Here is a 12142-nt window from a genome sequence, read left to right on the forward strand (position 1 = left end):
CGAGGATTCTATGTCTGCGGTTTTGACGTCTTCACACAGGCGCTTGTTCGCCCTGTTGCGTTCACCACCTGTCAGTGACTTCCCCGATGCAGACGCGTCCCTCCGTTTCTTATTTTTTTTTGCAAAAAAAAAAAAAAAAAAGTAAAAAATATATATGTTTTTTTTAAAGTATGATATTCGTCCGATACATTCTGCGCTGAACTCAGAGCGGTCGAGACGGACTGACATTATTTGAAGGGAGGGGCGGTGTGGTGCTGAGCGTCTTGGAGCGTTTTTTTTTTCCCCTCCACCCCCCCCAAAAGAAAATGAGCGGATTATTGCAATAACTGTCATCTGCACGATGAGGTACGGTATGGTGATTCTGTCGGCCGGCTTTTCGGGTTTGCTCAGTTTTTGCTTCCTCGCCGTGTCGGTCGGAACCGATTATTGGTACATTATCGATGTGAACAAGCCCAACTACACCGACTCCGAACAGCTGAGTTCCTACTCCGGACTGTGGAGGATTAATGAAGGTACGTGCACTTATTAATTGCTGCATTGACACCCCCCCCCACCCCAATTAAAAGACACCCATAAGTTTTACCTTTTGTGCATCTTTATTTTTGCACAGGAATTGAAATGCTTTCATATAAATCCCAGATTTTGTTTTTGATTGGAGAGAACAGTTGTATTATAATATTTTCTGTATGTATGTAAGTATGATTTCACGATCTCAGAAGGGTCAGTTCTGTTTAGTACTTGGACGGGAGCCCAAACGGGAGCATGTTTAGCCTCGGATAAATAAGCAAGGTTTAGAGCGCAGGTTTCAAACTCAAGGCCCGGGGGCCAGATCTGGCCCGCCACGTGATTTCATGTGGCCCGCGAAGCCAGATCTAGGCTGTCAATTTCAATTGTTCTCATCAAAATCTGTACAAAAATTTCAAACTGTCGTGCAATACAGACGATAAAGTTGAGATATTCAAAGCATTTTTTGTGTGTTACCAAACAGGAATAGTTAAAAAAAAAAAAAAAAAAACAACACATTACCCTTGATTTCTGGTTTCAAAAGTAGATCATAAATTGATGATGTAAATACGTTGAGACGATTAAATATGTGGACTGCTGAGGGAAACCGGAACCGCAATGTGGCCCTCGAGAAAAAACGAGTTTGACTTCATCCCCTGCATAAAAACAGCAACCCAAATCGGGGAAAATCTGGTGTATAGGACTTATACGTGACTATCTATGTGCAGTACGTCATGTGACCTGTACTCGTAAGATTCACCAATTGTCACAAGTGCATTTGAATGCTAACTCCAGGTTGCGCATCGTGGGCGTAGGTGCGCAGAAGTGGCTTTTCACGTCTGCTCTTTTAATGGAATCAAGCCAGCACTTGATTGAGACTGCGGCCAGGGAAAAACCGAATCTGGACTGTTGGGTCCAGCTCACTTGTATTCTCGTGGGAAATTGCCAACATGGCTGCAAAATGAAGCAGGCCAGAAGAATTGCCAGAGTGGCCGAAAACGCGCGACATCTTTCCGTCTCAATTCATGCGTCGTATCAACCTTGAGCTCCGCTCGGTTTTTACTGGTAAAGGCGCTTTTGATCCTTCGCTGTGTTCACCGCATCTCAGTCAGTCAGTCAGTCGCATTGTCATGGTAATCACGGCTCAGTCCGATGACGCAGGACCAGGAGAAATTGAAGGTTTGGCGTCTTGCTCAAGGATGCGACGACGTGGTGACGCGGGAGCTGGGTGTCAAGCCGGCGACCTGACCACTTGCGGCCATCGGAATCAGACCGTGCGACCGTGGCATGAGCAGAGAAATATGGTTTTGGGGGCTGTACCATGTGAATTATCAGCACTTTTATGATACAACTTCACAGTTATTTTATTTTTTTACAACTAAGCTGAAAACAAAAGATGAATTTGGTTGTTTAGTTTGACCCTTGATAGGTGTGCTGTCACTCCAAAAATGCAACATTTTTTTTCCTCTTTCACGATGACCCTAAAATACACGCTTACATTTAATACCTTTCATACGGGACTTAGCAGAGTACAGTGCACCGTCGACTAAGCCATTCATTGTAAATGTGCTGCTTTGCTCTATAAGTGAAAATTGTTTGACGCGTTCCCGTAATATTACAAGGAGCTGTCTGGCAAAATTCACAACAGGGGTTTGAGTCATGAATCGACAAAATAAAACCTTATGTACCAAACATTCGAGGTCACAACGATTCATCGCTCATCGTTCTCTGCGTGGGGCTTCTCACACTCGGCCGTTCTCCTCTGAACCTTTCCAGGATCACAGCAGAGTTCCGTCATCCCGACCTTCACTGCAAATATGTCTGCCCTGTCTGAGGTGGAGCGGCACCTTCTTGGTGAGAAGCGTTCGTGTTTTTGTGTGTGCGTAAGCAGATGACAAAAACATAAAAATAACGTGAAAAAAAACCTTCAACTAGAATCGCAATTTTATTCATATTTCTCCCCCTTTTATAGCTTTCAATTTTGTTCACTTTTCTTTTTGGGGGAGGAACTAACCCTAAAAACATCCATCCATCCATTTTCTTTGCCGCTTATCCTCACGAGGGTCGCAGAGAGGGCCGGAGCCTATCCCAGCTGTCAACGGGCAGCAGGCGGGGTACACCCTGAACTGGTCGCCAGCCAATTGCAGGGCACATAGAGACAAATCACAATCACACCTACGGGCAATTCAGCGTGTGCAATTAATGTTGCATGTTTTTGGGATGTGGGAAGAAACCGGAGCGCCCGGAGAAAACCCACGCAGGCACGGGGAGAACATGCAAACTCCACACAGGCGGGTCTGGGACTGAACCCGGGTCCTCAGAACTGCGAGGCAACCACTTGAGCAGCTGCTCCACCGTGCCACCACCTCAAAAACAGTTTCTCAAATTTTTTTTTTTTTCAATTTTAATGGGCGTAAATTATCTGCAGATTTTCACCGTTGGCTTCTCAGAGTTTCGTTAGTCTTCCACATTTTTACAATGATTGAAGGATTCTGATGAGCGGCGCGGTGGAGCAGCTGGAAAGCGTTGGCCTCACAGGGTTTCAATCCCGGACCCGCCTGCGTGGAGTTTGCATGTTCTACCCCGTGCCTGCGTGGGTTTTCTCTGGGCACTCCGGTTTCCGCCCACATCCCAAAAACATGGACACTCTAAATTGCCCCTAGGTGTGATTGTGAGTACAACTGTTAGTCTCCATGTGCCCTGCGATTGGCTGGCGACCGGTTCAGGGTGTACCCCGCCTCCTCCTGCCGGTTGGCAGCTGGTATAGCCTCCAGCACGCCCCACGACCCTATTGAGGATAAGCGGTTCAGAAAATGGATGGATGGATGAATGGATGGATTCTGATGAGAGGACCCCCATCATAGGAATAGTGAACCATTCGTCTTGACAAAACAAACTGCTCCATCTGCTGGATGGGATCAGCAACTGCGGCCACAAGACAAAAAAAAAAAAAAAAAAAAAGCGGAAGAGTGGAAAATAATTTGTTGCGCGCACAAATTTATCTGGAACCTCACCAATTACAGAATGTAGAGCCGGTTCCCTCCCGGCGCATCTCGTTCTCCGGAAAACCAACACAAAAGTATTGACTAAAAAAAGAAACGAAGAAAAGCCAATCAAAACATGTCGTACACACATGCACACACACACTCCCCTCAGAGAAAATTATGGGCTGCAATGGCTAATTGGACAATTTAGTCAGCACCTTGCATTCATATTAGCACCAAGTGTCTATTATTAGACCAAAAAAAAAAAAAAAAAAATTCCCCAGTGTGGAGATCGTGTTACAAATAGGAATCCCATATTGTTGTAATAAACGTGTGTTCACGAGTTAAATGTGCGTCTGTGTTTTTTAGAGCTGCACAAGGCGGTGGTCATCGTACTGCCACTGGGCTTGGTGCTGTTGGTGTTCGGCTGGATTTTTGGGCTCGTCGGTTCGTTGGCCTGCAGCCCGAAACTGCTGACCGGAGCGGCGTGCTACTTTCTCGTCTGCAGTACGTCCACGCGCAGAAATGAAACATTTAACCTCAAGCGTCTCATTTTTTTACTTACCGTCTGCAAAATATTTGGGTCATATTCTGCGACGGTGTACTGAAAACTAAGTCATTATCCTCGCGTTGTTTCTTTATGACTGCGAATTAAACTCGTTAGTCACCCTTTGGAAAAATAATCAGTGGAGTCGGAAAAGTTGCGAAGAGGAGGAGGAGGTTGCTAATGTATTTATTTTTTAATAACCCAAACAAACTCAATTAAAAAACTACAATTGATGAATTGCCCAGCCTTGGTCACATATTTCCTGGTAGGCCCTGGAGTTAAAATACATTTCTTTTATGAAACGATGAATTGTCACTGGGGCCTTCATTGGCAGGAATGGAGAAAAAACGAAATCTGATTCGCAGGTTTCGGTCAACAAAACACACTAACGAGAACTGCCGTGCTGTTAGACGGTCACATAATAACGGCTTTTCAGCAGCAATCTCGCTTTTATTCTTCGGCGAAAACTCCACGCGGCGTGGCTGTGTAAATCCACTTTGCATAAAGTAACTCTTGATATGAAATGCTTTTTGGATGGCGAGTTGAAATGGCGGCACATGAGTGCACAAACGTGTCACGGGGAAGGCGCTTCACTCGGCCATCTTGCGGGACGCAGATGCTTGATTTCACGCGTCGGAATGATTGCCTTGCGCTGTGCACGCCACGGACAGTGCGACACAAAAGAATGAAGGCCTCTTAAAGGATCAGGTGGGGGGTTTTACTCATATTAGCTTCTCGTTTACCTTCTTCTTTTCCTTTCGGCTTGTCCCGTTAGGGGTCGCCACAGCGTGTCGTCTTTTTCCCATGTAAGCCTGTCTCGCGCTTCGTCCACTGTCCTCATGTCCTCCCTCACCACATCCATCAACCTTTTCTTTGGTCTTCCTCTCGCTCTCTCTTCCTTGGTAGCTCCATCCTCGCCACCCTTTTACCGATATACTCACTCTCTCGCCTCTGCACATGTCCAAACCATCAAAGTCTCCTCTCTCAAAATCTCGTCTCCAAAACATCCGACTTCGGCTGTCCCTCTAATGAGCTCATTTCTAATCCTATCCAACCTGCACACTCCAAGCGAAAACCTCATCATCTTCATTTCTGCTACCTCCAGTTTTGCTTCCTGAACTGGCTTCTCGTTTACCAAGTGCACTAAATAGTTTATTTCCTCTTAGTCAGTCTTGCGGGTGTCCAACGGTCTTTGAAGGCGCTACCGTGTCACTTCATGGTGCTATTTTGCATTGTAAAGTTTCCAAATAAGACCTTTTCATTCCGCAAATGGAGCCAGACTTTGGAGAAGAGATGGCGAGGTTGGACGGCTTGCAGTACTTGGGGTCAACAATCCAGAGCAATAGAGAGTGTGGTAAGGAAGTGAAGAAACAGGTCCAAGCAGGTTTGAAGGTGTCTGGTGTTCTATGTGACAGAAGAGTCTCCGCTAGGATGAAGGGCAAAGTCTATAAAACAGCGGTGAGGCCGGCCACGATGTACGGATTAGAGACGACAGGAAGCAGAACTGGAGGTGGCAGAAATAAAGATGTTGAGGTTCTCGCTTGGAGTGAGCAGGTGGGATACGATTAGAAATGAGAATATCCCTTGGAAATTACCAAAAAGTAAGAACAAGGATTTACGAGTTGAGAGTGTGGTAAAGAAGCGAAGAAACTGGTCCAATCGGGGTTGTCTGGTGTTCTATGTGACAGAAGAGTCTCCGCTAGGATGAAGGGCAAAGTCTATAAAACAGTGGTGAGGCCGGCCAGGATGGACGGATTAGAGACGGTGGCACTGAAGAAACAACAGGAAGCAGAACTGGAGATAGCAGAAATGAAGATGGTGAGGTTCTCGCTCGGATAGGATTAGAAATGAGCTCATGAGAGGGACATCCAAAGTTTGATGTTTTGGAGACAAGGTTAGAGAGAGCAGACCTCGATGGTTTGGACATGTCCAGAGGCGACAGAGTCTGAGGATGGAGCTGCCAGGCAAAAGAGCGAGAGGAAGACCAAAGAAAAGGTTGAAGGATGTGGTGAGGGAGGACATGAGGATAGTGGAAGATGCACGAGATAGGCTTGGATGGAGAAAGATGACACTCTGTGGCGACCCTGAACGGGACAAGCCGAAAAGAACAGCAGAAGAAGAAGAAGAAATGGAGCGAGACTTCAATGTCCAATGTGCTTGTTTGACGTATACGTGTCAGTAGCCTCCGAGATGAGGAAATTGCCTCACTTTAGTGGGGAAACGGTTAAAAAAAGAAATTGAAGTGGCTGCAGCTGCATGAGAATCAGACTGCAATCAAATTTCATTTTTTAACTCCTTCAGAAATGTCACAGTTATTACAATTATTTAATCAAGAAACGCACGTTACGTCAAGAGAAAGTTTCGTCCCGGCAACCCTCCTGCCCTACAAACACACACAGGAAGTATCTCCCTTGTGGCAAATTGGATGCAATGTTTTTAATTTTGCACCGAAGCGCTGACTGCCAACCTTAATCGTTATGCAACGCAACTCAGCTGTCTAAAGAGGTCGGAGATGATATTACGATCATCTTAATTGCCAAATATGTCAAAAGCACACAAGGAATCTGCGTTACGCAATACTATGCCGATCAGTGGCGACGGTCATGGAAAAGCTCGTCGTTCAAATCATGAGTGTGTCACTTTTTGTTTTTCATTAGCCTGAAACAGACGACAGTTCGTTTAATGTGTTTTGGAAATGCTATTTTTTATAGGAAGGGTCACTGGTGACTAACTGCTAATAATTGTACTTGCTAGTAATTGATTCCACCCCCTGAAAAGTATTTAAGCTCCTCAATAGTTTAACCTGTAAATGTACAACTATGATTCAAAAACATTTCATTTCATTTCAAACTCCGGCTGGCAACCAGTTCAGGGCGTAACCCGCCTCCTGCCAGTTGACACCTGGGATCGGCATCCAGCACTCCCCTCAACCCTTGTGAGGATAAGCGGCTAAGAAAATGGTTGGACGGATCATTTCAAACTCATTTTTTCAACAATACCGTTGAGATGATTTGATTTCTGCTGCTAAAAACCTTTAGAACAGTCGAGATCACTTGACTGAAATCCTTGACGCCAATTACTACTTTTCCTATTCCCCATGTCGGTACTTGAACTCAAAAGAATCTGAATAAAAGAGAAAATTGCTGAGAATTGTTTTCCACAGTTGGGAAATAAAGGGAATGTGTACATTTTTAACAAGCAACCACGAATAGTCAAGGGTTCACGGTACTAACAAGGAAATACTTTGTATGGCGGTGAGTCGAATGTAGTTATCTTTCGTGTTTCTTTGCCAGGCCTTCTGACTCTGACCGGGGTAAGCCTCTACATCCAGTACTCCAACAAGGCCATGGAGGAGTTCCGGCGGATCGTGGCCCCGGCGGAACTGGCCTACGTGAAGGTGTCGTTCGGCTGGTCCTTCGCCATGGCGTGGATCTCCTTCGGTCTGGAGCTCGCCGCTGGCCTGCTCCTCCTGCTGGCCGCCAAAGTCACCCAGATGAAAGGACGCTACGACTGCGGCGGCGCCGTCACTTTGTGAATGTCAAAAGTCTGCGGGTAGCGCAGTTGACCTTTCGCTAAGCATGCCCCCCTGTCCCCCCCCCCCCCCCCCAAAAAAAAAGGCAGATTGGGCAATCACAACACAGTTCTGAAACTTTAGCACCATAGCGCTAGTCCGCCGTACTGCATTCTCTTCAATATATATATGTATATAGTAACCTTTTTATGGATTTGTTCTGTTTCCAAAAAACCCCAAACTAATCCCGACAAATCCAGGCACTCGATAAAATCACGGCATACCCTTCAGGCCTTACACGTCTTCTACCTGAAATGTCATTTTTCTGAAAATTTCATAACGCTCCTCCGGGGGAGCACAGGCAGTGTCAGTTCCCGACGCTTGATGCTAGCAACGGTAACTAAGAGGGGACGAGTCCTAGCGAAAGGTCAATACCCACCTCATTGTATATGAATATTAGACATCAATTTCAGTTTTCAGTGTTGTCGTATGCAGATGTTGTGTACGTTTAGTTCTGTTATAGTTCCTATTTATGTGTACGTGTTTTCCATTTAGTTTTGGTTTTTTTTTCATCTGTTGTTGTATCCAAACATACTGTGCATACAGTTCAATTTTATTGATCGGTACACAATCCATTTGTAATTATGTCAGCAGGCAAAAACGGGAGCAGAAATAACAACTAATCAGTTTAGATTTGCTGGAGCAGCGCTGCGCTTCAGTCGTAATGTCGCCGGAGACGAGACGTGTTATGGGTTTATGCCAAGTCTTAACGGTATCTACGTGTAAACGGGTTGAGGGGAGTAGTTTAGCGCGTCGCGGGAAATCACTGCGTCATTCTAGGGCTAACAAAGCAAAGTCGCAGGGTTTAAACTGGAAGATCGGTGGCTGTGAATACTGAAAATATTTTGCGGCAATAATGAAGGTCTAAGGACAGACCCCTGTGGAACATCCGTTCGCTATCTCCGCCATTACTCCTCGCACGGGTCGCAGGATGACTGCAGACCTATCCCAGCTACCTTTGGGCAGGAGGTCGGGTAGACCCTGAACAGGTTGCCGGCCAATCGCAAGGCACGTAGACACAAACAACCAATCACACTCAAGTATTCCGCCTGATTACACCTAAGGGCAATTTAGTCTCCAATGAGTGCATGTTTTTGGGATGCCTGGAGGAAACTGGAGTGCCCGGAGAAAAAAAAACCACAAAGGCACGGGGAGAACATGCAAACTCCACACAGGCAGGACCGGGATTTCAACTCCAGTCTTCAGAACTGTAAGCCTAACGCTCTAACCAGTCGTCCACCAGAACATCACGGCTGGATCTCAATTCCTAGCTTGATGCCGTTTCGCCCCACAAATGCTCCGATTCTCAAAACGTTGGTCAATGAATCACATTCAAAATCACAAAAGAAGATTTTCAATATGTTTAACTTGGGGATTGAATTACAAATCCCGCAAGAATAGAAATAAAAACGCACAAAAGACTTATTGTGTTAACTTGTGTTTCAGTGTGCATCCATGTCGTGATCAGGTCTTTGTAGTTTAACGTGGTTATTGAAATATATTCCAATTTTACACATTGACGACTGACCTTTGGAGTAGTTCACGTACTTGTTTTGTGGACATATGTTTTCATTTTTGTTTGTAGCTGCAGCACCAAATAAATCGAGCATCAGAGAACGCGACTAATGCAAAGCCTCTTCATCCGACATCAGGCCAAATCTCACAGACACCGAGCCGTAAAATTGCAAACGTTCCTTTTGGTTCTAGGTGAGGGTAAAAAAAGAAAAAAAAAAAAAAAAAAAACGTACATGTTCCTGCGTGTTTATTGTCAAGTGTCCTGTAAAATTTCTAAGTCACGTCGGCTTTGATGTTTCCATTTTTGTTTCAGCGGTCGGTCACTGATAAATAAAGTGATCTTAGATCAAACGATAAAAGTATTGCGTGCTCTCATGTTTTCTTTTGTTTTTTTTTTCATCTGTTGTTGTATCCAAACATACTGTGCATACAGTTCAATTTTATTGATCGGTACACAATCCATTTGTAATTATGTCAGCAGGCAAAAACGGGAGCAGAAATAACAACTAATCAGTTTAGATTTGCTGGAGCAGCGCTGCGCTTCAGTCGTAATGTCGCCGGAGACGAGACGTGTTATGGGTTTATGCCAAGTCTTAACGGTATCTACGTGTAAACGGGTTGAGGGGAGTAGTTTAGCGCGTCGCGGGAAATCACTGCGTCATTCTAGGGCTAACAAAGCAAAGTCGCAGGGTTTAAACTGGAAGATCGGTGGCTGTGAATACTGAAAATATTTTGCGGCAATAATGAAGGTCTAAGGACAGACCCCTGTGGAACATCCGTTCGCTATCTCCGCCATTACTCCTCGCACGGGTCGCAGGATGACTGCAGACCTATCCCAGCTACCTTTGGGCAGGAGGTCGGGTAGACCCTGAACAGGTTGCCGGCCAATCGCAAGGCACGTAGACACAAACAACCAATCACACTCAAGTATTCCGCCTGATTACACCTAAGGGCAATTTAGTCTCCAATGAGTGCATGTTTTTGGGATGCCTGGAGGAAACTGGAGTGCCGGAGAAAAAAAAACCACAAAGGCACGGGGAGAACATGCAAACTCCACACAGGCAGGACCGGGATTTCAACTCCAGTCTTCAGAACTGTAAGCCTAACGCTCTAACCAGTCGTCCACCAGAACATCACGGCTGGATCTCAATTCCTAGCTTGATGCCGTTTCGCCCCACAAATGCTCCGATTCTCAAAACGTTGGTCAATGAATCACATTCAAAATCACAAAAGAAGATTTTCAATATGTTTAACTTGGGGATTGAATTACAAATCCCGCAAGAATAGAAATAAAAACGCACAAAAGACTTATTGTGTTAACTTGTGTTTCAGTGTGCATCCATGTCGTGATCAGGTCTTTGTAGTTTAACGTGGTTATTGAAATATATTCCAATTTTACACATTGACGACTGACCTTTGGAGTAGTTCACGTACTTGTTTTGTGGACATATGTTTTCATTTTTGTTTGTAGCTGCAGCACCAAATAAATCGAGCATCAGAGAACGCGACTAATGCAAAGCCTCTTCATCCGACATCAGGCCAAATCTCACAGACACCGAGCCGTAAAATTGCAAACGTTCCTTTTGGTTCTAGGTGAGGGTAAAAAAAAAAAAAAAAAAAAAATATGTACGTACATGTTCCTGCGTGTTTATTGTCAAGTGTCCTGTAAAATTTCTAAGTCACGTCGGCTTTGATGTTTCCATTTTTGTTTCAGCGGTGGGTCACTGATAAATAAAGTGATCTTAGATCAAACGATAAAAGTATTGCGTGCTCTCATGTTTTCTTTTGTTTTTTTTCCCCACGATGATACTGGTCTGAGCACAGACCCTAAAGTTGTACTAATACACGAGACCTGATGCCTCGTAAATGTTCCGGCATAAAACGAGTAAAAATGATCTTCCGATATTAGGGATTCACTCAAGACTCAGGTGTGTATGTCGCATCGCAAAACCGGGCATTACTTTCATCTTATTACATTTTTTGGTTCAGTGACGAATACAGTTTTTGTTTGTTTTGTTTTGTTTTTATATAGCATGTATACCATGCAGGCACAGTGGTGGTACAGCTGTAGAGCTTTGGCATCACAGTTCTGAGGACCGAGGTTCAAATCCCGGCCCCACCTGTGTGGGGTTTGCATGTTCTCCCTGTGCCTGCGTGGCTTTTCTCCGGGGACTTCGGTTTCCTCCCACATCCCAAAATCCTGCATTCATTGGAGACTCTAAATTGCCCCTAGGTGTGATTGTGAATCCGACTGTTGTTTGTCTCGATGGGAACTGCGATTGGCCGGCAACCAGTTCAGGGTGTGCCCCGCCCCCTGCCTGATGACAGCTGGGATAGGCTCCAGCCCTCCTGCGACCCTTGTCAGGAGAAATGGCCCAGATAACGGATGGATGTTCCACAGGGGTCTGTCCTTAGACATTCATTATTGCCGCAAAAGAGTTTCAGTATTCCCAGCAACATGTCTTCCAGTTTAAATCCTGCGACTTTGCTTTGTTAGGCCCAGAATGACGCAGTGATTTCCCTCGACGCGCTAAACTACTCCCCTCAAGCTGTTTACTTGTAGATCCTGTTAAGACTTGGCATAAACCCATAACACGTCTCGTCTCCGGCGACATTACGACCGAAGCGCAGCGCTGCTCCAGCAAATCTGGGATTGGCACGACCGTGACCCTCGTGAGGATAAGTGTCTTGGAAAATGGATGGATGGATATACGACATGCCGTTACCACCTCCGTTGAGCTGTTACCCTCCACCACCGCCTATAGTGATCCAGACCTTTCTTTACATCATCTTGAGACGTTTACCACGATACTTCGGCCTGCCACAAAGAGGCTCACCTGCCTGACAGACCTCGACTGGAATTTTCCATTACACAGCTTTCTGCTGTCAAGCCGGCTGGCTCGCAGCTGGCTGGCTGATGCTAGCTAATCCCATGCCAACATGATGGGTCGAAGGACGAGGGAGTTTGGGTGGCATTTTATGGAATTACAGAAAGAAGAAAAATACTCGAAGTGAGTTTGT

General features: G+C 45.4%; 1 protein-coding gene across 1 annotated transcript; it reads left to right on the plus strand.

The window, feature by feature from the left end:
* The first annotated feature begins 200 nt into the window (after positions 1 to 200).
* Positions 201 to 8751, plus strand: LOC133514605 (transmembrane protein 235-like). The gene is made up of 4 exons (XM_061846431.1): positions 201 to 512; positions 2281 to 2358; positions 3858 to 3995; positions 7329 to 8751. Exons 1-4 carry the CDS (start codon positions 341 to 343, stop codon positions 7568 to 7570), a joined length of 630 nt encoding a protein of 209 aa, XP_061702415.1. The 5' UTR covers positions 201 to 340; the 3' UTR covers positions 7571 to 8751.
* Positions 8752 to 12142: the final 3391 nt, after the last annotated feature.

This window comes from Syngnathoides biaculeatus, chromosome 16 (assembly GCF_019802595.1).
Source record: "Syngnathoides biaculeatus isolate LvHL_M chromosome 16, ASM1980259v1, whole genome shotgun sequence".
Taxonomy (NCBI): domain Eukaryota; kingdom Metazoa; phylum Chordata; class Actinopteri; order Syngnathiformes; family Syngnathidae; genus Syngnathoides; species Syngnathoides biaculeatus.

Coding starts and splice junctions, on each gene's coding strand:
- LOC133514605 (XM_061846431.1), top strand. CDS start 341: ATGAGGTACGGTATGGTGATTCTGTCGGCCGGCTTTTCGGGTTTGCTC. Junction 2,359..3,857: donor GGTGGAGCGGCACCTTCTTG/GTGAGAAGCGTT, acceptor TGTGTTTTTTAG/AGCTGCACAAGGCGGTGGTC. Junction 3,996..7,328: donor GTGCTACTTTCTCGTCTGCA/GTACGTCCACGC, acceptor TTTCTTTGCCAG/GCCTTCTGACTCTGACCGGG.